The sequence below is a fragment of the Penaeus japonicus genome, unplaced genomic scaffold, assembly GCF_977035675.1.
Source record: "Penaeus japonicus unplaced genomic scaffold, GWHDUDI00000001_assembly GWHDUDI00000037, whole genome shotgun sequence".
NCBI classification, from domain to species: Eukaryota; Metazoa; Arthropoda; class Malacostraca; order Decapoda; family Penaeidae; genus Penaeus; species Penaeus japonicus.
Genome location: NW_028234439.1, coordinates 20,049,344 through 20,074,343, shown reverse-complemented (window position 1 = coordinate 20,074,343; position 25,000 = coordinate 20,049,344). Strand labels below are relative to the sequence as shown.

General features: G+C 37.5%; 2 protein-coding genes across 4 annotated transcripts in view; one reads left to right on the top strand and one right to left on the bottom strand.

The window, feature by feature from the left end:
- LOC122263671 (unconventional myosin-Ie) overlaps positions 1-15,190 on the top strand; it is an 88,966-nt gene extending 73,776 nt beyond the window's left edge. For both annotated transcript variants that reach the window (XM_043032248.2, XM_043032249.2), the window contains exons 3-21: positions 4,065-4,186; positions 4,531-4,722; positions 4,989-5,166; positions 5,344-5,614; positions 5,740-5,868; positions 6,062-6,258; positions 6,527-6,712; positions 6,950-7,117; positions 7,403-7,534; positions 7,859-8,080; positions 8,227-8,445; positions 8,715-8,809; positions 8,980-9,136; positions 9,348-9,527; positions 9,709-9,869; positions 10,328-10,476; positions 11,324-11,852; positions 12,049-12,116; positions 13,706-15,190. In XM_043032248.2, the coding sequence (XP_042888182.2) occupies positions 4,065-4,186; positions 4,531-4,722; positions 4,989-5,166; positions 5,344-5,614; positions 5,740-5,868; positions 6,062-6,258; positions 6,527-6,712; positions 6,950-7,117; positions 7,403-7,534; positions 7,859-8,080; positions 8,227-8,445; positions 8,715-8,809; positions 8,980-9,136; positions 9,348-9,527; positions 9,709-9,869; positions 10,328-10,476; positions 11,324-11,852; positions 12,049-12,116; positions 13,706-13,782 (3,432 nt within the window). In that variant the 3' untranslated portion in view covers positions 13,783-15,190. The remainder of the gene's footprint in view (positions 1-4,064; positions 4,187-4,530; positions 4,723-4,988; positions 5,167-5,343; positions 5,615-5,739; positions 5,869-6,061; positions 6,259-6,526; positions 6,713-6,949; positions 7,118-7,402; positions 7,535-7,858; positions 8,081-8,226; positions 8,446-8,714; positions 8,810-8,979; positions 9,137-9,347; positions 9,528-9,708; positions 9,870-10,327; positions 10,477-11,323; positions 11,853-12,048; positions 12,117-13,705) is intronic.
- A 1,762-nt stretch (positions 15,191-16,952) lies between these two features.
- ebi (transducin beta like ebi) overlaps positions 16,953-25,000 on the bottom strand; it is a 9,814-nt gene continuing 1,766 nt past the window's right edge. The window contains exons 2-11 of one of the 2 annotated variants that reach the window (XM_043032251.2): positions 23,263-23,328; positions 22,615-22,760; positions 22,228-22,366; positions 21,461-21,638; positions 20,972-21,110; positions 20,434-20,595; positions 19,956-20,213; positions 19,541-19,668; positions 19,233-19,398; positions 16,953-18,968 (exon numbers count right to left, since the gene is read on the bottom strand). In XM_043032251.2, the coding sequence (XP_042888185.1) occupies positions 18,840-18,968; positions 19,233-19,398; positions 19,541-19,668; positions 19,956-20,213; positions 20,434-20,595; positions 20,972-21,110; positions 21,461-21,638; positions 22,228-22,366; positions 22,615-22,760; positions 23,263-23,320 (1,503 nt within the window). In that variant the 5' untranslated portion in view covers positions 23,321-23,328 and the 3' untranslated portion in view covers positions 16,953-18,839. The remainder of the gene's footprint in view (positions 18,969-19,232; positions 19,399-19,540; positions 19,669-19,955; positions 20,214-20,433; positions 20,596-20,971; positions 21,111-21,460; positions 21,639-22,227; positions 22,367-22,614; positions 22,761-23,262; positions 23,329-25,000) is intronic. The other variant, XM_043032253.2, reaches the window with a different exon arrangement.

Sequence of the window (25,000 nt, the reverse complement as noted above, 5' to 3'; positions counted from 1 at the left end):
CCTCATCTCTCTCTCTCTCTCTCGTCTCTCATCTCTCTCTCTCTCACTCATCCTCCTCATCTCTCTCCTCGCCGCATCTCTCTCTCTCTCTCTCTATCTCTCTTCCTCTCTCCTATCTCTCTCTCTCTCTCCTCTCTCTCTCCGCTCTCTCCTCTCTCTCTCTCTCTCTCTCTCTCTTCTCTCCCTCTCTCTCTCTCTTCCTCTCTCTCTTGTTACGTTCGTCCCCCTCACTTTTCGCTCTCTCCTCTCTGTCTCTCTCTCCTCACTGTCTCTCCTCTCTCTATCTCATCTCTCTCTCTCCCTCTCTCTCCCTCCTCTCTCTCTCTCTCCCTCTCTCTGCTCGCTCCTCTCCCTCTGTTTTCCCCAGATCTCTATCAACTCTCTATCTCTATCTCATCTGTGTAGATCTCTCTTATATCATATATATATATATATATGTCTCGACCAGAGAGATAGATATCTCTACTATCAGACTAGATATCTCTATATATATAGAGCACTCATCCTCCTATAGCTATATCACTATCTCGATCTCGAACATAGCGATCTATCGAAATATCTATCTATCCTCGATTCTCCCATCCTCGCGCTCTCTCTCTCTCTCTCATCTCTACTCTCTCTATAGCACGTATATATAGATACTCTCATATCTAATCTAGACCTCATATCTCTCGAGCTCTCTCTCTCCATATCTAGCTATATATCTATATCTCCTATCTCTATGTTTCTCTCCTCATCTCTTCTCATCTGTCTAGAGAGATCTAATAGCAGATCTATCGCTCTATAAGATATACTAATATATGTTGAATGAGCGACTCCTGTGAATAATCTCGATATTATAATATGCATTATCTAGCTGTATAGATATCATAATAATAATATATCCTCTCTCTCTATCTCTAATAATACTCTCTATATCTAGACGATATATAGATATCTCTATATAATAGATAAAGATAAATAGATCTAGAGATATATATAGATGACTAGCTAGCTCTTTCTACTCTTCTCCTCTCTCTCGTCTCAATCCCTCAATCAGAAATCTAAGATCTATATATATATCTTATATATATCGCTAATCCAATATAATAGATCTATATATATATATATCATCTATCTATACCCGATCTATAGATATACATATATCTATATAGAGATATATCTATAGATTCATAAAAAAATATATAATATATATCGATCATATATATACGATATAGAGAGCGCCATATAATATATATATATAGTATCTATAGATTTACATAATAGACGATAGATACAATATATACACGAATAATATCATATATCTATCTAAATAATCCCAAATATCTATTCCTATCTAGATCTAGCTATCTCTCTCTCATCTATAACTTCTCTCTCTGTATATATCTATCTCTACTATCATACCTGCTCTAGCTCTATATATCTCTCATCTCTATATCTAGCGAGCCTCACGCGCTCTATCTCTAACCTCAATATATAGCTATATCTATCTATCTCTTCTACATAACTATAATGAATCTCTCTCCTAGCTTTATATAGCTCTACCAGATATCATCTCGACTATCTAATATCTCTATTCTATCTCTTATCTATATCTCACGCTAGCCGCTAGCTATACGATATATATATATTTCTATACTGACTCTCTCTACCTATCTCTCCCTATATATGCCCTCTATATAAAATCTCTCATATATCAATCATATCTCATTATATCTGATCATATCTCATTCTATATCTATCTTATCTCTCTCCTCGATCTCTCTCTCCTCTCTCTCTTTTCTCATTCCTCTCTCATCACATCTCTCTCTATCATCTCTATTTATTTTCCCTCTTTATCTAGATATAGCATATATACTACATTCTCATTTAGATCTCATCCTCTCTATCTCTCTCTCGATCTCATCGCGATCTCTCTATATACTTATCATTACGCGAAGAGAGACTTTTCACAATATCATCTCGCTCGCTCTATCGATCATATATCTCTCTCTCTCTCCTATAGCTCTATCTCTCTCCTATCTATCTTACTACATTCCTTTCTCTCTTCTCTCTCTCGCTCTATCTCTCTTCTATCTATTTCCTCCTTCATCTATATCTCTATATCTATATCAATACTCATATCATAATAATATATATATATATAGTCTTCTAATCTATCTAGCTCTCCTCTCTCGCGCTTCCTATACATAGCCCTCTATATTTCTAACGATCTCTCCTTCTCTATCCTCTCTCTCTCTCTCTCTATAACATCTTCTAATAGATATATAGCTCTATCTCATCTATATCGCATCTCATTGCTTACCTGCAAATATCTCGCGATATATCTCTATACTCTCTCTACTCTATAGATCTCTTATATCTCTCTCTCTCTCTCTCTCTAGCTCATATAGATATTTACTAATTCCATCTCTAACCTACTCGCTATTAGATATCTATTCTCTCGATCTATATATTTCTAATTCAACTCGCTAAATATCATATATCTAGCTATATATATCTATCTCTATATCATCAGCGATCTCCTCGTCTATAATATCAGCTATTCTCTATAGACTATGTAACTAACATAAATAGAGCTATAATATATATTTAGTCTCAATTAATCTCTATACATATATATATATAGCTATCTCTAGATATATAGCTAATCGCTTATCTCTATCTATATATCTATCTAAGTCTAATATTATAGCTATATGTATGTCGAGATATAATATTCATATATATATATTATAATATAGATCATATATCATATATATATAGATATATAGAAGAATATATTATCATCTTATCGCTCGCATCTACTATTTATTTATCATGTACTCTATCTCAATCTAGATAATATATATTAGATATCTCTCCTCTATACACTATCTATATCATCTATATATATCCTAATATTATCTCTATACTAGCTCTTTTCTCATTAAATTAATCTCCGCTCAACTATATATATCTATCTATATATCTAGATCTCTATTATACTCATATATCTAAGTTACTATAATATATATCATATATAGATCTATCAGAAATCTATAATATATAGCTATATATACGATATCTATATCGATCTATATCTATCTCTTCGCTATCTCTATCGCTCATATCTATATCTCTATATTAACATTCCTTTTATAAATAGAGATATCATCTAGTCTTATATCTCTCTCGAGAAATATTATCTCGAGCGATCTTCTATATCTATCTAGTCATAGCTCATATATAGCTCTCTAGATATCATTCATATATATCACTCTATCAGCTCTATATATATAGCATAGCTCTCATTCCGATAGCTAACATAGAGAGAAAAGAGATATTATATATAGATATCTCTATATCTATACTATCTCGAATAGATACTAGCAGACATCTAGCTCTCTCATACTATGCGATAGTTATCAGTCACTCTCGCTACATCGATTAGATACATCTCTCCTTATGCTATTCGCTCTATAATCATATATCTATCCAATATCATCTAATATATCTCTATCTCGATATAGCTATCTCTGATTTTATATCTAGCTATCTCGCGCTCTATCTCCATCTATCTCTCTCTACCTCTATCTCTCGGATAGATATCATCTATCATCGGTAAATAATATAATATAGAATACTATATCGTCAGGGTCAGAATAGAACAAAGTGTCCGTAAGATAATGAGTAAAGAAGAAATAATATGATATATGATATTCTCTGTTGTCTTGCATATGGTGCAGGTCTCGCAGCTGAAAGTAGACCTGGCCCTGTGTGTGGCAGTACAGCTCTTTTCCTTGCCCTTGGATCACAGCTCTTTTCCTTGTTTTTGGATCACAGTTCTTTCCCTTGCCCTTGGATCACAGCTCTTTTCCTTGTTTTTGGATCACAGTTCTTTCCCTTGCCCTTGGATCACAGCTCTTTTCCTTGTTTTTGGATCACAGTTCTTTTCCTTGCCCTTGGATCACAGCTCTTTTCCTTGTTTTTGGATCACAGTTCTTTTCACTGTCTTTGGATCCCATGGTTATTAGTATGACTTGAAAGGTCACGGCATGTGCTGATTGCTTCCATTCTTGCAGGTGTACCACTGGCAGAGCGAGGGCGGGGGGAAGAAGTCGTCGGTGGATGACATGGTCCTCCTCTCCAAGATCACTGAATCTGCCATTGCTGAGAACTTAAAGAAGAGATTTATGGAAGACAAGTAAGATATTTTTCAGTATTGGTTATCTTACGATTTGCAGTAATGACGAGCTAATTTGCCATTAATGAGATCTGGAGAACAAGTTTTTTAATAAGATATTTTTGTGTTATAGTTTCTGGGAATAACTTTTGCTTGTTAAACTTTGATTGTATGTGAATTTATTTTTTCTGACATAAAATAAATGATGTTTACTAGAAATATATATAGATAGACATCAGTTTCCCAGCATAAAGTCAAATAAAGATAATACGACACGTAGTGAGACGTAAGTATTTCATATCTACATAAGAGCCATTCCAAGGCTGTGAATATAAATACCCAATTCCTCAATTCTTATCCTGCAGAATTTACACCTACATTGGTCCTGTGCTCGTTGCCGTGAACCCCTTCAAGCAACTACCGTATTTTGGAGAACGTGAGATCGAGATGTACCAGGGAGCGGCACAGTATGAGGTCCCCCCTCACATATACTCTATTGCTGATACCATGTATAGGAACATGTTGATTGATTCAGATAGCCAGTGTGTTATCATAAGGTTAGTAGCAAGTGGTAATATGTAGGGAGTTTGAGGAATAAGAATGGCCAGGCAAATGGGTAGCAATACATGAATACAAAAAAAAAAAAAAATGAAAATTAAAAAGATATAAGAATAGTAAAAAAAAAAAAAAAAAAAAAAAAAGGAAAATGTGAATTCAAATATTACATAAAAGTATTCATATTTGAATTATTGTTTCTTTTATATTAAAACTTCCCCATTCACCCCCTTCCGTTACCATTGCTTTAATATTTATAATTTTCCAGTGGTGAGTCTGGAGCTGGAAAGACCGTCTCGGCAAAGTTTATAATGAATTACGTAACTCGCATATCTGGCGGAGGACAGAGAGTTCAGCAAGTAAAAGATATTATCCTAGAATCAAATCCTTTGCTGGAAGCCTTTGGAAATGCCAAGACAACAAGAAACAACAATTCCTCAAGATTTGTAAGTTTTGTGGCATTTTTGAAAAAAATGTGAAAGAGTAGGAGTTATATCCTTTTGTAATTTTTTGATACAGAATGATAACCATTAACCAGTAGAATGATTAAGTGTTGAGTAATAGGAATTCAAAGTAGTGCCTTGGCCTAAGACACATATATAACAAACCATTTTATCTTACAGGGAAAGTACATAGAAATACAGTTTTCTAGTGGCGGTGAACCCCTTGGAGGAAAGATTTCAAACTTTTTGCTGGAAAAGTCGAGGGTCCACTCTCTCAATGAGGGGGAACGCAACTTCCACATCTTCTACCAGCTGTGTGCAGGTGCGACAAGTGACGTGAAAAACAACTTGGGAATTTCAACGCCGGATTACTTCTCCTACCTCAGCGAGAGCGGCGTTTATAAGGTGGACGGCACCAATGACGCACACGAGTTCCAAGAAACACTTAGAGGTAAGCTGTGGGATGAGGATGATAATAATGGTGAAAGAAATTGTATGTGTCTCTGTTGATTTGTTTTGGTTGATACACATAAGTTTCTTTAAACACCTTCTAAAACAAGTGTCTTCCTTTTCCAGCTATGTCTGTGATGGGCATGGCCGAACAGACGCAGATGGACATCTTGTCTGTCGTTGCAGCCATTCTGCACATGGGCAACATTTCCTTCGTAGAGCAGAACAACGCAGCCACTATAGCTGATAACGCCTGTAAGAGCAGAGATAATATCTCAGTAATTTCTGATGTAAAATCCTATATTGTGATTATTATACAGATGATTATACACTGTATATTATACATTTATTATTCAGCAATGGATACTACATCTACAAAATGAACATAGCCTCCTTATTTTTATAATTTGAACATTCAATGAATCCTCCGTCCCATTTTTGTTTCAAGATCTCGAGTTCCCTGCCTACCTCTTGGGGATCGACGCCCAGAAGTTGGCCCAGAAACTCACCAGCCGCGTGTTTGACAGCAAGTGGGGGGGGAAGTCGGAGAGAGTGGACGTCACGCTCAACCTGGAGCAGGCACAGTTTGCTCGTGACGCATGGTGTAAAGGACTTTATTCTAGGATGTTCGATTATATTGTTGAGGTGAGGAATTTGGACAGAGGGCTTTTACTGTGAATAAAGGATTTATATCTGTTTGAGGTTAGAGAAGGTTCATTATACTGGAAGGTGATTCATATAAGGTAACATGGAGTTTTGAATATTCAGAGGAAGGAAGTTGATAAGGGGTGTAAATGATAGACGACATTACTTTCCATTTTCTAATTTAAGAACAGAGTTCAGAGGCACACTGAATAATATCTAAATATAGAAATAGAAAGGCCAAATGAATTATGATTAAACTTCATTTCAGACTATCAATAAAGCGATGGTTACCGATGCAAACTTAATCAGCATTGGCATCCTCGACATCTATGGATTTGAAATATTCGGTCGCAACGGATTTGAACAGTTCTGCATCAACTATGTGAATGAGAAATTACAGCAGATCTTCATCGAGTTGACGCTGAAGAGTGAACAAGAGGAGTACAAGTCGGAGGTATAGTAGCCTTTGGTTCAGCTGCAGAAATGCTGACGAGATATTTACTTGGATGTATTTATTTTGTACATATACTGAGATTTAGTTTATTTTGATGATTGGGTGTTTTTAATCGTAGTTCACTGGTTAGAATTTTAGATATTTTACCCTTTGTTTTCGCATTTGCATTTAGACTAGAAATTAAGGTGGACTGTGATATTGCTTTCTAGAATACTTATCTTGATATTCTTCCAACAGGGTATCCAATGGAAACCCATTGAGTTCTTCAACAACAAAGTCGTGTGCGATCTCATTGAGAGCAAGAGACCACCCGGAATCATGTGCATCTTGGATGACACGTGCGCTACCATGAGCGCGGTTTCTGAGGGCGCGGACGAGGACTTTCGTAACAAGATGAGCTCGCAGGTGAGAATGGAGCTTAGGGTGGTGTGAATTAGAGTTTCTAAACCTGAGTATTATTATTATTTTTTTTTAGTTTGAATTCTTTCTCTTTGGCTTCCTGTCACTCAAGGAAAGAAAGTAGAATAATCTGTTTTGCTTTATATTTTCTACTTAACAGGACACTTTTCAACAGTTAATTACACACATTGGTCATGCTCGGTCGTCTGTCGAGGGTGTTTGGCATTTCTGCAAGTCGTTTGTTATTGAGTTATTTGTTTTCATTGCACGAGTGTTTTTGCTGCATTACAGGTTGGGAGCAATCCACATTACCAGCCCTTCAACCACGGCTTCACCATCAAGCACTACGCAGGCAATGTCTCCTACCACGTTGAGAGCTTTTGTGAGAAGAACAGAGATGTGCTTTTTACAGATATAATTGAGGTAAGTTTTATTTTTTGTAGGTCGTTTGTTACCTGAAATTTTGTATATTTTTTGTCATTGATTATCTGAAATATATATTTTTAGTAGTTCTTGTCACTGGATATCATTGAATTTATCAAAACTAACATATTTGTACCATTTTTGCAATTTACAAATGTTGTGTTGAAATTAAATTCCTGGGAATTACGAATTTCATGAAGTGGGAGTGAGTGAGTGCGTGTGTGCGTGTGTGCGTGTGTGCGTGTGTGTGTGTTTGTGCATGTGTGTGTGTGCAGTTTTAGCTAAATTAAGATATAAGTCATCTAACATGTTTTCCACTTGCAGGTCATGCAAGGAAGCACCAACTCGTTCATCCGCAGCCTCTTCCCCGACGTTCTCCAAAAAGGGTCGAAGACTCGGCCGACCACGGCAGGCACCAAGATCCGCACTCAGGCTAATGAGCTAGTCACGACACTCATGAAGTGTATCCCTCATTACATCCGCTGCATTAAGCCCAATGAAACCAAAAAGCCTCACGACTGGGACGAGCAAATGGTCAAGCATCAGGTTAGAAATATTCTCATAAATTTAAACCCCAGAAAAATTCTTGTGTCAGATGTATTGCCTCTCTTTTTTTCACATTATTGTTTATTATAGAGTACGCTAACCCTACCTCCATTCATGTCCTTTTTTTTTCTCTCTCTTTCTTACAGGTTGAATATTTGGGTCTCAAAGAGAACATCAAAGTGAAGAGAGCAGGGTTTGCGTATCGCCGCCCCTACCACAAGTTCTTGCACAGGTACGCCATCCTGACCAAGGAGACATGGCCGGCGTGGTATGGCGAGCCCACGGAAGGCATACACGTCATTATGCGGAGCGTCAACATGGACCCTGCACAGTATCAGATTGGCAGAAGCAAAATATTTGTGAAGGTAAGTTGTCGTTGTGTTGATATTTGTTCTTGGTTAGGAGTTTTGTCATTCTCCGAGCATTACGGACAAGGAACTATGCTGAAAAGAATATGTAATTTTTAAGTGTTCCAATATTTGCTGATTTATACAGATTATCTTGTCCTCCATAATTTTAGTAACCTAATTCTGTTGACTATATGAAGGTTGAATTCATTTTACATAGACACTATTAATATTATATATGTTTGATTCATGATTTAATATTTCTAAAACGTACTTTATATCCCAAGGACCCTGAGTCGCTCTACATGCTAGAAGAATCAAGAGAGCGTAAGTTTGACCACTACGCCAGAGTCATCCAGAAGGCCTTCAAAAAGTACTTCAGGTATGTTTAGAAATATAAGTATTGTATATCTGAGATAAAGTACATTTTTGCATTTGCTTTTGATGGGATTAAAAGTCTTAAAAGTCATCAACTATATGCTATACATGCATAAACGATTAATATTATACTTTGACGATTGAAGAGCATATGTTTTTTTTCCTCTTTTTTAGTAAGCAGAGGTATCTAAAGGAAAAAGTAGCAGCTAGTGATCTCCTAGTGAACAGGAAGGAACGTCGCAGGAATTCCCTGAACAGGAACTTCTACGGAGATTATATTGGTGTCGAGTACAAACCTGGCATAACAGCACTGATTCCCAGGAGAGATAAGGTAATAGCATTATATATTTGCTGTAATTTGTAATGTTATTGGAGATCATGAGTTATGCATTTAAACTGAGCTAGCTGTTCCGTTTTGAAAATGTCTTTAAACGTAGACATTTTGTCTTATTTTATTAATTCATTTTTAAGCGTTAATACAATACTTATGGTGAAAGGAAGCAGCAGAAATATTAACCTCTTCACTTATCTACACACATCAGGTGGAGTTTGCACTGACGGTCGACAAATTCGACCGTCGGTTCAGGAGGACCAAAAGAGATCTCATCCTGACCAAATCTCACCTGTACTTGATTGGGCGGATGCAGGTCAAGAAAGGGCCGGAGAAAGGTCAGATCAAAGACGTAATCAAGAGGCAAATCAAGTTGGAAGACATCTCACAGGTAGGCCCAAAATAATATGTGAATGGCTTGATCTTCCTCGGCCATAGGGTGTTATGCCAATGGTGTTTTCATCTGTTCATCTCTCTATATAATGTTAATAATGATTAAAATGGTTGAGTCCGCCCTCTGATATTTCAGTCGGTCTGTATTTTAGATGACTACACTCTAATCTTTCCTCCAGGCTACTCTGTCCACATACCAAGATGACCTGGTTCTGATCCATGTCCGGAATGACTACGAGTCCTTGCTGGAAATACGCTTCAAGACGGAATTTCTGATGGTTCTCAACAACAAATTAAAAGAAAGACATAAGAGAGAACTGCCTCTGAACTTCATTAACAGGTACCTCATGTTATATTAATTAAAAAGACTCATTTGTCGTTTTTAAAGAAACTTCTCACAACACTTTCCTGAAAATTAGTTTATGAAATGTGAATGACAATTAGTATGAGGCATTGATTCACACAATTATATTTTTGTCATCGAAATTGTGCATTCTATTTCTCACTTCATTCAACAAATGGGATTCAGTTACAAAAGAACAATGATAAATACAGCAGTAAAAGCCTCGTACAAATGTCTTCATTGTTACAGTCTCCTTTTTAAGGCAAAAAGGTCTTAAAAGTCATCATAACACTACTATTCTATGGCAACCTGTAGCTGTGTCACCTTGCCATATCCTGCTATGTAATCATTAAGGAATGACAGTGGGAAATGTGTCTTACATTGTGACTATCAGCTGGATTAATTTTTTATGATCACTATTATTACAATCTTTAATTCTTATATATTTATTTCAGCTTTGACTTCCGAGTAAAGAAAACCGGCTGGGGTGGCGGTGGAACGAGGCGGGTCAGGTTCACAGATGGAACCACGGACGAACCTCTGTTCTCGTCTTCTGGTTCCACACTGTCTGTCAAAATTGCCCATGGGTTATCTTCCACTTCAAGTGAGTTTCGCTTTTTAAAGTTACAGGACAGAGTGTGTGTCAGAATGTGTGAGCCCGTGAGTGATTGTGTGTGTGAGTGTGCGAGTGAACGAGTGAGCGAGAGAGCAAGGGAGTGTATATGAGTGAAGGAGTGTGTGTGTGTGTGTGTGTGTGTGTGTGTGTGTGTGTGTGTGTGTGTGTGTGTGTGTGTGTGTGTGTGTGTGTGTGTGTGTGTGTGTGTGTGCGTGCGTGTGCGTGCGTGTGTGTGCGTGCGTGCGTGTGTGTGTGTGTGTGTGTGTTTGTTTGTTTGTTCGAAATTTATATAGATGTAAGACCATTTTCTTTTTTGCAATTACTTTGAGATTCAGTATACATTGCATCTCATTTGGATGTGAAATTCAATGTTTTTCTTGTCTTTACCTTTACCATATAAAGGCTATTTGGTGATGGCTATTTAGAACAAATAGATAAAGATGATTTTTTTCCTCCTGTTCTACATAGGATTCTGTCCAGTTTGCAGGTATGCCTATGGCCATAAAAACTGAAAAGCAATGTATGTAGGCTGTAAAGATATCAAGCGTAGTTTTGAATGTTGGGTCAAAGCTTTTACCTAAGAAATAAAGTCGGATTAGATTAACCTGCTTTCGTAACTCCAACTATCTGCTATCACACCCAACACCAAGAAAGAATTATGGAAGTTTTCTTACTTTAGATTTTAAAAGGAAACCTTGATTGCTGTGGTAGTAAATGGTAATCGGAAACAATTTTGCACTGGTGAATACATGCTACTAAATAAACTCTTGCACTGTATGATATTTCTTTGTTATAAAAAAAACAATGTAACTGAAGCCTTCCGTCCCTCCTCCAGGGCCTGGTATACATGTGATAACTCCAGATATAAGAATTCTTGCCAATGAGATGCGATCGTCCAAGAGGCCTTCCCAGCCAAGTTCGAGAGGAAGACTGCACCCACCCAGCCAGAATCACACAAACAAGAGCCCCAACGGAAGCCCCCACGCACGGCCCTCAGGACCCGCCCCAAAACCCCCTGGCTTGGTAGGACTTTCCCCCAGGCCTCCCCCAGGTGCCGGGGGACCACAGTTCCGACCTCCAGTTGCTCAGCCCGTGACCAACCCTGGATTCAGCCGTCCTCCCGTGGCAAGAATGCCAGCGAATCCTACGGGAGGACCTCCTGCCTTCCGATTGCCCGGGATGGGAAGTCCCCCGATTCAAGCCGTGCAGCCGCCTCCACCGCCCAGTGACCCCTGTCCCGTCAACCAGCCTAGCATTGGCAACGGAAGCTTGCGTAGTGCAAATAGACCTCCAGCAAGTCTACCCACAAAACCACCCATTAATAGACCCAAGCCGGGAGTACCTCAAGTCAGGGCACTCTACGGGTAAGAACATTGTCGGACTTCTCTTTTCTACTTCAATAATAGCATTGTTCTGTGTCATGCATTTGAAATTATTATAATTTTCAGCATTTTTTTTTTAATGTATTCATAGTAGTCAGGAATCTGAACAATTTTGAGTTCTGTGCACATTTTGAATATGGGTGTAGTTAGTTTCTCACAAAATCATTTTCATTTTCAGATATGATGCAAGTGATGTAGATGAGCTAACATTTAGTGAAGGAGACATTATGGTGTTAGTACAGGAAGGTGAGTCTTTATTTTCGTTTTCCTTTTTCATCATCACCACCACCACCATCTCCATCACCATCATCACTATCACTCCCACCACCACCATCACTATCACCATCATCATCATCATCATCATCATCATCATCATCATCATCATCATCACCACCACCACTGTAATAGATTGCAAGCCCCCTCATATTGTTAATTTTCAAGAGATCGATTTATGGAAAATGAATATGATCGTATAAATGTTCACTCATGAAGAGAGTTTAGTGAGATTGTAACTGTGCATGTGTGTAAAGTGAGTGGTTTCAGTTATGCTGACATGATCCATGGAAGAATGGGATAGAATTACTTGACCAGTCCCCAGGACAGGCACTTGTCCCACCAATCGTGACCTCTCACAACCTTTTGCACCCCCTTTTGTTCAATCTTTTTTGTTTTACTGTATTGTGAGACTTGTGTATGCCATATGACAGGTTTTACCAATGTTGCAGTAGATTAAACTGTAGCATGTGGTCAGTATCAGTTCATTTATGGGAGGACAAAAAACAACTTTATTTTTTGTTTTGTGTGTGTACTCTCATAATCAAATATGAAAGAAAGAACCGTCCCAATTGAAGATAACAGGAAGAAATAGGGAAGAGGAAGGAGATGTGCCTATAACTGCGAGTGCCACAGTACATACTGGTTAACCCACACAGGACGGGTGGTACAGCATGTGTACCGCGCATTCAAAAGCCCAGTTGCCGGGCGGCACAGTATTGTGCCAGCCATTCAATTGATTTGATTTTATAGCTAATAACGCCCGAACCCCCATTCAATTCAAGGCATTCCCTTCCCTGTCGGGGATGGGTTAATGGTCTAAATCACCTTCCTCTTCTCTTTCTGCTTGCACGTCTTAACTTCACCAGTAGTTTAGACCCAGAGGTTGACATCTTGCTGTGAATCATCTCTCTCGGAGGCAGTGGTGTATCTGTATATCCCAACTACCTTTTAAACCCAATTACAATGGAGCAGATATTAGTCTAATTCCGCTCTTGCTTGCAACATAGCCGGTGCAAGCAGCTTCCTGTTGAGTGGCGTCCAGCTGTGTGAGGGCGTGCTGAACCTCGGAGTTATTTTCACACACCCTATTCTAAGGGGGGACAATTTTTTTTTGAACTAGAGAAAAATGGCCTTAAATAAAAAAATATGTATACATACTGCAAAACTTCATGATGATAGGATGTGATAGGACTTCATCTGTTGTGCATTGGTTGAACGGTATAATTGGGCCTTAGAGAAGTCAAAGTGCTTTTAGAAGAAGGAAAAAAGTAAACTGGCACATTATCTTAGGGGGCCATTGCATGTTTCTGTATTCCTTCGGATTATTGTTTCCGCAGCAGACACTGTATGTATTAGGGTTGAGGTCCAGATGAGAATTATCTGGTCGATATATAATGTGTTGAAATGAAGCAGCCACAGTGAGAAGGGACGTGCTGTGTTTTAATGTTTTTATTGCTGCTGGTCGTGTTTCTGTGTAACAATAATGCTGTTAGTATTTGTGTTTATTATAATACACTGCTTGGAATCATTTTTGCTAAAATCCCTTTTCTCTTTTGCAGACAAGTCCGGATGGTGGACATGCAGATTTCGTGGTCAGGAAGGGTTTTGCCCGGCTAATTACCTTGAAAAAATGTAAATACATTGTTTGGGATGAAAGTTGTAGAGAATTTATGATATGTATATTTGTATGATTTATTTCATAGCATAAAGTCATTCACTGGTATCTCAATACTTTGCTGGAAGTTTAGAGGAGAAATGGGCCTTAAAAAAAATATCTACCGAGAAAAGTGATGCTGTTGTATTTATACCTCATAATGTTATAATATAGTGAATAAAAGGAGGCATGACAGATTTTGAAAAGAATTGATTTATTAAAAGTAGTTAGCAAAATTTACTTCACTGAAATTGTTAAGGTAATTTTTTGTAGTATAGCAGAGAGGGAGAATGAGACCGAGACTTTAGTGTGTGCGCGGACTTGGTGAATGTATGTATGTATGTATGTGTGTGCGTGCGTGCGTTCATGCGTGCGTGTGCTTGGACAGTAATTTTTTTCTGTTGTTTTGAAAAGCTAGCAAGACAGTGTATTTAACATTAATGCAGTTCTAATGAATACCTTGTATTTACACTTTCCTGAGGCATTTCATACTTTGACGTGTTCAAGATTAACAGGAGGATATCATAGACTCTATATTAGTAAAATATGGTTTATTTTGTACAGGAGCAGTAGTTGGATCAGAATGGTAACTGGTAAAAGTGGCATTGAAAAGTTATATAAGTGAATGGCTTTTATAAGTGGCCTGTGTATCTTCAGAATGTATACCTGTAAATATTGTTTCTATTTCAACTGTTAAGGAGGATTGAGAAGTATATTATTTTTAATATACTTTTCACTCTAATTATGTAAATAATAATCCCAGCATGACAAGTAGATTTTGAACTTTTTTTTTTTTTTTTTTAATCGCATAATAACTTGTATCAGGTTTGCCTTCATTGTTTTGTCAAGAAAGTGTTATTTTATGATCAAAGCTGCATTGATTTGATCTCTGTGTAATGTTTCTCAGACACTTGGAGACTACTTTTCAACAGTAATTAAAACATTATGTATAATTACCTTTAAGCATCTTCAGTGGAAGTACATTGGGAAGAAGTGTGTTGTTATAAAGTTACATTTCTCATATTAGCTAAATATCAGTATATGCAGAAAAAAAAAGAGGAAAAGATTGTAAATATGTTTGTATATTCATTTTTATATCTATTTAACATAGAAATATACAGAAAGAGTGGTAACCTATATTTAGCAAATGAATTGTACAGCAAAGAGCTTCTCTGGCTACTGATGATTCACTATTCTCTCTTTTTGTTTGTTTGTTTGTTTGTTTGCTCCTCCATAGTGCTAAGGAAGAAAAATCAATATATGCCAAAGAAAAGATGGTGAGTAACCAATATTTAACAATACATCTTTGGAAGTGCTTAATCAAATGATGGATGGACATTTATAAATTATACACCTATCTAGTCTTCAATAAAAATTCTTGTTTTAAGTACTATATAGTTGTATAATTATCCCTTTTTAAATATTTACTCTAGGCTTTTTTTCCCTTTTCCTTTCTGAACGTAGGGAATTTGTGGTATGCAGATTAGTTACACACCAAATGAATGATATTTTTGAGTTCAAAAATACTCCCTTTTCATGGGTCTACAGAAAAAGATTGGACAAATCTGGACGTATTCTGTCCAAAGGCGCTTTTTTGGTATAATGGCGACAGCAGGAGATTTCCTTTCTGGGAGTTTGTCATGCCAGATTGCACTTGAGATTTTTTGGGCCACCAACCTCCTGCCTTAACCCATTCATGCCGGGGGCATTCCAGCCTTGCATGTCACAATGCAGGGGCTCTCGAATGCATAGGCTTAAGTCAATTAAATGATCGACGCCGTATGCCGGCACCCTGCGGATGGGCCTTTGAATGCGCGGTACCGTAGTGTTCCACCCAGCAAGAGAGAGTTAAGCTAGACTACTGGCTAAGAGGTTCAGTCCAACTAGGGAGACTCCTTAACCCATTCGCGCCAGTTGACGTGCCGACACGTTTTGTGGTTTTCGCGTCAGACGCATGGGGATGGGATATCAAGGCAAGGCCGACGCTCGGGTTGAGCGAGCGGGCAGCCCAGACTCGCGGCTCGTGCGTCCGAGAATCTCGAGGCGTTAGGCTTATGCGTTCGAAAACCCCGGCCAGCATTGTGACCACGCAAAGCCGGAACCGCCCCAGCGTGAATGGGTTAAATTGTCTCCTATGTGGGGGTAGCAGGCCAACCTAACCTTGGTTCATTACAAACCAGGACTTCCTTCTTGGGCAGAAGCAGACCAACGACGTTTGGAGTAATTTATGCAGATTTTCCTATCATAAAGTCTTTTTTTTTTTTGGCTTTGGTCATAACAAAGCTTATTTGTCAGTATAGATTCATATAATGGGAAAGATTTAAAAGAGTAATTTCATTACCTGCTCTGGGTGCAATATCTTCTGTGTCCTCACAAAAAAGCACTAAATATTAGTGAGTGAAAGCTCGACCATATTGCTAACTTATGGGGAGAGATTGGGCCTTACATATGGTACTGTTCAACTATAAACATTTGAAATCGCTTCTCTGCCATGTACGCTTAAAGAAGGTACAGCTTATGCAAGTGTAGTATATCAACTTTATATCCTCATATTTCATACTTAAGAGAGAGAGAGAGAGAGAGAGAGGGAGAGGGAGAGAGAAAAAAAAAATTATGTACTACTCCTACAGTATGTAGGATGTCTAAAACCTCACTGTCCTTAACCTATCAAATGTTCTTTGTATTTTTATCATTTTTCTAATAAAAAAAAAGTTGAACTGGTAAAAAAAAAATGTCAGATAAGTATGTGAAATAGGAAGAGAACACCTAAAAAAATTTTTTTAAATAAAAAGTAACATTAAAGAATGCAAAACTACAAATCAATAAATCCACAACTGCAATTGCAATAAATGCTCTTCTATAATGAGGGAATCACAATCTCTAAGTTTCAGAAATAGACATCACATGATAAAAAAAACAAAAAAAAACTGAAGAGGCTAAAAGATTAAAAAGGAAATAACCACAAGGAGTAATTAATTCCCCGAGAGAGTCCTGGCCAAGAAGAGCCGCACAGAGGATCCAAAGGGTAAGAGCAGGGTAGCGCAGGCCCATCTATTCCGAAGACTTCAGAGTATGACGCAGGCGAGTATCTTCTCTTACTTCTTTTTTGACGGTGGGAAGGAGGTCAGGGCGTTAGTGATCCAAACATGTGATAAAAAAGAAGTTTAGAATTTTATTCTTAAATATAAATCGAAACACTGGTCAAATCTGCTCCTGGGGACATGCCTCTCGTTAAAATCATTAAAATCCAAATCCAAAAAGGATTCCATTTCTTTCATGCTGGTGACAAGAGATGCTGCACCTTTTCTTACAAAGAGGATGTAATAAAAATGAAATATTTACCATATTTTCAGCTTCATTCTAAAATCACTGTAGGTACAAAGTTAGTATGTACTAGCCTAGAAAAGAACAAGGCAAATTATACTTATATTTGTGACAGTCTTGAAATATGAGCTCCTAGAACTTATGTTACCTTCGAGGGGAACTTCGATTCAAAACTGAAAAAAAAAAAAGAAAAAAAAAAAGAGTGGACATTTTGCTGTAGTAGCTGGCGGCTGAAAAACTCTGGTTTATGAGGTCACTCGACTTGCTGTCTTAAGGTTGGCTATCTCTTCCGTCCATCCATCCACCTGCAACATTCATTCACACTAGCCTAAGTTGATATTCATGGGATCACCACTTGGAATACTCAATGCTGAAACCACGTCTGAAAGTAATGGGTAATGCCTACACGTAGCAATTAACGGAACACAGGTTACCGGTCCTATGTTACTTCGCAAAAACATATTGGTAAACCGGAAAAGTAACACCCAAGACCTATAAAGATATTACACAACATATACAACAACCAGTTTAACTTTAAATCAAGTACGAGAGATCCTGGTCAGGCCATAAGTGTGTAAAATGGAAAATCAAGTGAAAAAAGTAAGAAAGAAAGAAAGAAAGAAAACCCTTCTACAAATCGATAAGCTGATATACAGGTACTATCAAACCGCATTTCCTCCCGTCCTCTGAGCAAGAGATCTGAACGAGTGTATGAGGCCCAGTGAATGAAAAGAGTGAGGCTCCAGTAACCCCAACATCCCTTGAAATTTTGAGGAATTCCCACTGACTTTGAAGCCATTTTGAAGCAAAGTATGTAGTGAGTGAGAGTGAGAGTGAGAGGGAGAGAGGGAGGGAGGAAGAGGGAGAGAGGGAGGAGGAGGAAGAGGAAGAGAGAGAGAGAGACCTGTTTACCCTATCATTCCCACCATGTTACTGAAACCTCAACACCTTTTTCACTTGGCCCAATTTGTACACTATCACTGCTTCTGGCAGTCATGAGCAACATCTTTTTTCTGCTGTTGCTTGCTGGGCTTAAATATATTTTTTAAAATGTTGTCAAGAATTTTTTTAGCACTAAAAATTGCACAATTTCTGCATGTGTCATTATCCTGGAAACAGACGACAACGATGACGGAAAACAATAAAAATAAAAACCGCACAAAGAAGACAAAAACAATGGTGGGTTACATAATAAGAATGCTGGTACCTACTATTTTCACCTGTCATTCAATAAAATGTCTCTCAATTATCACTTGAAAACAATGCACCTAAGTATGTTTTAAACAAACTCACAAGAAACAAAAGAGGAACAGGAACTTCCCCCTCACACATGTACGTTACTCTCATTACTTTATATCTTGGCTTAACCTTTCCGTGCCTTCACTTTTTTTCCGTTTCCAAATCATATTTTCTCTGGTAAAAAGCTTAATATGCACAAGATCACTCCGTTCACTTGACATGGAGAATCATCTTTTGTAAATGGATCGATAAAAACAAAACTATATCCCAGCAATCTCTCCTCTGACGTTGTTTCCTTTTCTCGCCTTCTCTTCTCAACCCTTTTCCAAGTGCAAGTTATTGTTCATATTCTCAGTTTTTCCTTCGTAACACTCTTTGGGTCCTATCCTTATTTCCTTTCTGTCCTTCAGTTAGTCTGTCCCATTCACATCAACTTAATAGTTCGTCACACTTTTTACTCTCTCCGCTGCCTTCTACTACTTGCGCAGATCCAGAACGAAAACGCTCCCGTCAGAGGCCGAGGCTCCGACTTTGTCCCCTCGAGAATTCCAGCACACTTCGAAGATTCCGCCTGTGCCTTTGTAGCTGTGAACCAGCTGCCCAGTCTGAAAGGCAAACAAAACGGAATAACATGTGAAATTGATATTCTCCTCCATGTTCTTCATAGAGAGATATAGCCATGCCAGAAAATAACCACATAATAATAATAAGAAGAATAATAGTAACACTTAAATATCATTACAATAACTAGGTAAAATCTAGCATTCACATCTGATCAAACTCACAATAGAGAGAGAGAGAGAGAGAGAGAGAGAGTGGAGTGCCAAAATTGTCAGCTGGAGGAACTTGGAGTAAATGAGATCTCTTACCTGAGTAGACCAAATGTGGACGCATTTGTCAAAGCTTCCAGAAGCTAAAAATTTGCCGTCTGGAGAGAAGGCCACAGAATATACAGGTTCCGAGTGTTTAGTCAGGGTATGTATACAGGCACCACGCTCTACGTCCCATAGTCGTACCGTCGAGTCGAATGACGCACTGTAGAATAGAATACAGGATGTCCACATAAGACTAGATCCACCACAATTTGTAATCAATTTTTTATAGAGACCTAAACACAATGAAAAAAAAGGCTCGTATAAATCCCACAGTTCATTTACACTATGACCAAGTACTGTACCTAGCAAGAATAAGATTCATATTTGCGTTATTTGTTCCTGGACCAGTTGGTGACCACTTGATTGTGTAAATTTCTTTGCTGTGAGCCTGTAGGTCGTGGACACAGGTGTCTTGCCGCATGGACCAGATCTGCAGGGGGAAAAACATGGAAGTGTTAACCAAGAATCATTGAGCACTGTCAGAACCTAAAGTAAAAAGGGGGAAATAGTAATAGAATAGTAAATCCCTAACATCATTGCCAAAAACTGAATAAAATCATCACATAAAGAGACCTGCAGGTTGGAAAAAAACGAGATCCATCAGACTGAGAAACACATCCTACCGTGAACTAAAATGAACGCAGCAGTCATCACACAACAAATCAATACCTTTTTCATCCACAAAACTGAGCTTGCAAGAGGCAAGTCCCCTTTTACCTTCAGAGTCATGTCGTCTGAGCAGGAAGCAAGGAGATTCCCCTGAGGGTCCCACTTGATGGCATTGACTTCATTTGTATGCCCCTGGAATGACTTGATGGGTCTGTTCTCGCCCAGCTGACACACGTGGATGCACTGGTCAGTTGAACAACTTGCGAAGGAATTGTTGCTCTGCCAGTCCACGTCGAGAGCTGGTGCTGAATGGAAGGCAAATTGCTGCGTACAATGGCCCGAGGAGGCGTCCCAAATGATAGTGGTCTGCGGGTGAAGAAAAGCGCAATCAGTCAAGAGAAGACGGGATAGGTCCACTCAAATGACATTCGTATCAGTTCAAAAGTAACGTAAGAAAAGAAACAAATTCTGATGGTATTTTCTTTTCATCACTGATTTATATACTTCCTCTTGTAAGCAGAAGGTGCCCACCCTTGATCCATTAAAGGACTCGCACCCAAAATTCTCCAGGTCTAAAACAACTTACCTTATCTACACCTGCACTTAAAATATAGTTGCCCTTCTTATTCCACTTGAGCGCAAAGATGGGTCCTTTATGTTGGCCGAGAGTCGATGCTAACCGGCCGTCCGTCATCCAGATTCTTGCATAGCCGTCGTACGATCCAGTTGCTAAGAGAGTTCCGTCACACTGAGGAGGAAAGACTTATCACTGAAAGGCTCAGCAAGCAGCAGGATAGGATACACATATATTTCAGGTAGTATACGTACAATAACTATGTATGAAGCATGTATGAATGTGGATACATATATACATAAAATTTCATAAATACATTTACATACATATACACACATACATTCAAATATCTATATCTATATTCACGTATTCATATATCAAAGCCCATACATTTATAATCGCACTTCTACCTTCATTTTGATATAGTTATATCTCTTATCTATCTATATCTACGTTCTTCACTAATCATATCCAGAAGAGAAAATCTTCTGTACACAGTTCCGTCAAGCAGACTTTGTATTTGTACACTGAATTTAAGATCCGAACTTACATTCCAATCAAGCGAGGTTACATCCTTATTGCTAGGGACTTCGGTGCCTCCTTTCTGAATGCAGTGACGGAGGACCAGCTGATTGGGAGAAGTGCTGTTGTCGTTCATGTTCCAAATACGAGCTGTGCTGTCACCCGATCTGGAATGGAGAATGGGAATCTTAGGACACCAGCGAGCGCTTTGCCGATAATAAAGAGCGGCGAAGGAACCTACATCCCTTGAAAGTCAGTAAATATGATATACCTTAAATACATGGTATAAGAGAAAACTACATAACAAGAATAATCACAAAAATAATCATGAGTGAGAGAGAGAGAAGAGAGAAAAGAGAGAGAGAGAAGAGAGAAGAGAGAGAAGAGAGAAAAGAGAGAGAGAAAGAAAGAGAGAGAGAGAGAGAGAGAGAGAGAGAGAGAGAGAGAGAGAGAGAGAGAGAGAGAGAGAGAGAGAGAGAGAGAGAGAGAGAGAGAGAGAGAGAAAAAAAGAACACACCCTGAGGCCAGGAGGTCTGTGGTGGGGTTCCAGGCACAAATGAACACTTCAGATTCATGGCCTCTCAATATCGTTGCCTTGTTGAGGGGGATCTCGACGCTGTTGTCAACGTCCATGTTCTCTCCTGTGGTCCCTGAGTTGCAGGAAATTAATTCTTTAGCTACAGCACCTTGATTGCCTATGACATGTAAAATGAAATATAATAGGAAATATCTTAAGAAAGGCTTTTATAAGCATCATATATATATATATATATACACATCTCCTATAAGATATGTACTTCTAATTTCAAAAATACATCCGTAAATTTTTACATCATCCAAAGATAAACAGATATGTTAAGTGCACATTTATACCTATGTATGTATATGTACTATATAATAATATATATAATATATATATATATATATATACATATATATATATATATATATATATATATATATATATATATATATATGTATATATATACATACATGTATATGTATGCATAAATATATAGATATATATACATATATATTCTGAATATATATCTATATCTATATCTACATATCTATCTGTCTGTATATATATATATATATATATATATATATATATATATGTGTGTGTGTGTGTGTAAATATATATATATAAATATATACATATATAAATATATATTGTACAGACACACACACACACATATATCTATACAAAAGGAAGAAAGAAGGAAAGAAGAGAAGGGAACACAAGGCAACTGTCATGCACAACGAGCATGAACCGCTCCTTGCCTTCATCTCCATTGGTGCTCGGAATTTCTGTTTTGACGACAGCCTTTTGTTGTTGGTTTTGCTGTTGTCTTGAGGCGACGACATCCGGCATCACCGCGTCGATGAGGGAAAGGCTGTCGATGAGTCTCTCTGAGCCATCCTGCGGGAATGAAGGAAAGGGATAATCCACTGATGCACAGCGTTCAACATACGAATGTCAGGATTTTGAAGGACTTAGAGCAAGCATCTTTACAGTCTTCGGAATATAGCCATTTGTAAACCAAGGAGTCTAGACTTACATATACACACACAATGAAAATATCACGATACTTCTATATATGGGGGGAAAAAAAGGGGAAAAAAAAAGGAAAAGTATAAACGAAATAACAGCAATAAATAACTACACACCTCCCCTATACTAATTTCTGCCTCTGTGTACTGTAATCCCTTTTGTATTATGCTGAGGAGGGCTGCAGGCGGAACCAGTGCACCGTTGATGTTTGACTGCGATATGTGAGACTCGATACCGAACACATACGCGGCGTGATAGAATCCTGTTGGTCGAAATAAAGGCACGAAAATAATTAGTAGGTTAATAATACATGCCATAAGTCTTACAATATAGTACACTTAATTTACAATTCAGCCAAAGATGAATAGATACATTATTTGGACATATATTTGATAAGTGAATTCTTAGAGCAATAATAATAATAATAATAATAATAATAATAATAATAATAATAATAATAATAATGAAATTTAAAAAATGCAAAGCTTCTGTACAACTGCAAACACTAACTTCCAAACTTGACATGAATGCCATGCCTTAAAATGACTATAAAAAAAAATCTAATTATATGAATAAGAAGAAGAAGAAAAAAGGGAAGTAACTAATTGATCATAGTTGCTCTTATTCCTCACACCTTAAATCTTTTTCTTTTTTTTTATCCATTATACAAGTGCCAATTCTAATTGTATCTTAAACATCTTATTATGCCTCCTTCCCGTCCACAGACAAACAAGCAATCAACCTTCAACGTAGGACAACCCTACCTGATTCCTGTAGGTATCTATATACCAGGAAATTCACTTCGTCACTCGTAAAACTCATTGTGGAATCTGAAAGCAAACAAAATCTTAGTTATTCATACAATCCATCGATATCAACAATTGTAACATGAGCAATAAGAGTAGCAGTAGTAGTAATAATAATAATAATAATAATAACAATAATAATAATAGCAATGATAACGATAACAATATTAACAATATTAATGATAATAGTATCAACAACAATATTAATAATAATAGTAACAACAATAAACATAAACGAACATAATAATAATAATAACAACAACAATAATTATAGTAAAAATAACAACAATGATAACAATAATATTGATAATAATAACAACAACAATAATAACACTGACAATAACAATGGACCAAACTCTGATTCCACTGCTAACATGAAGTACCAACTGCGTTGCCACCTGATAAGTAATTAAGTGATATCACCCAGGACGAAATCAATGGGTTCATTTTCAAGAAGCTCGGAGTAATTGTGATGCCAATGAGCGAACAAAATATCATAGACTCAATCGGTTATATATGAGACTATTAGGTATTTCAGCTTAGTCTTTTTCATAAATGCTTAATTAACTGGAAGTGTTTGTGAAGATAAGAGAAGAAAAATCTGTCCTATTTCAATGACATATTACTGGACTAAGCCTTACCTTAACCTTGGTTAGTCTCCGTGGGTTTTTCTCTTATATTACGCCATCGCAAAATTAAACTGGGTAATGCTTATTTAATCTACTCCCTGAGCTAAATGATTTAAAGAAATCATTGTTTTTTTTCTGGAAAGTCACACAAATGACATGGTACTGTATGGCTTGTCTGTCACTTTATACACATACACACACACACACACACACCTTTTTTCTCCTTTAAAAAGAATTATATTGAGTAATACTGTTATTTCACTGGTAGATGACAATCAGACACTCTCAGTAAATAGTATATGGAATCATTAGATATATGAAAAAAATGACACTTTTCATCTGTGACATTTCTCTTGAAAAATAGAAATAAACAAGATTTTAAAAAAATATACAGGGATCACCTCCTTTGACCTTCACCTTCACTAATAAACAACTTACTGTATGTCTATTCTACTAGAGATGATGGGCATTTGTCTGGAAAATATCCAACTATCAGAAAAATGAATCTATTCTTAGACACTTTGTTTACAGACAATAACCAATGAAAGCTACCTTTAAAGTATCATAAGAAAACATGTTTCACACTGATTACTGTTCAGGGCAGTTCAAAATCAGCTGTCGTATCACAAATATGTTTGTGCATTGGCTGTATTGGTTGCAATACAGCTTTCCCATTGATGGACCAAGGTGATAAATGACAAAACGAAGCTCTATTCTGCTAGAATACTCTGGGAGGATGCCTCTTGGACCAACAGACAATATAAAAACTACAATTGCCAGGAATGCATGTCACAACATTCATGTCTCAGAGTTTCCTATTAGCATGCTTTGCCACAGTAATCCGAGCAAATGAATATCTTCGTCGTATTATTGTGATACGATTGCTACAACAGAACATAGTTTGGGGTTCCATTCTACACCCAACATGCTGCACGGTATCCTGGTATTATTGAAAAAGCTTAAAAAAATGAATTGATAGCATGAATATACAGGTGAACAATCCACAATTGCCATGAGAATCCCAGAGTGTGCATTGTGTTTTGGATAAAATCTCTGGACACCATAAA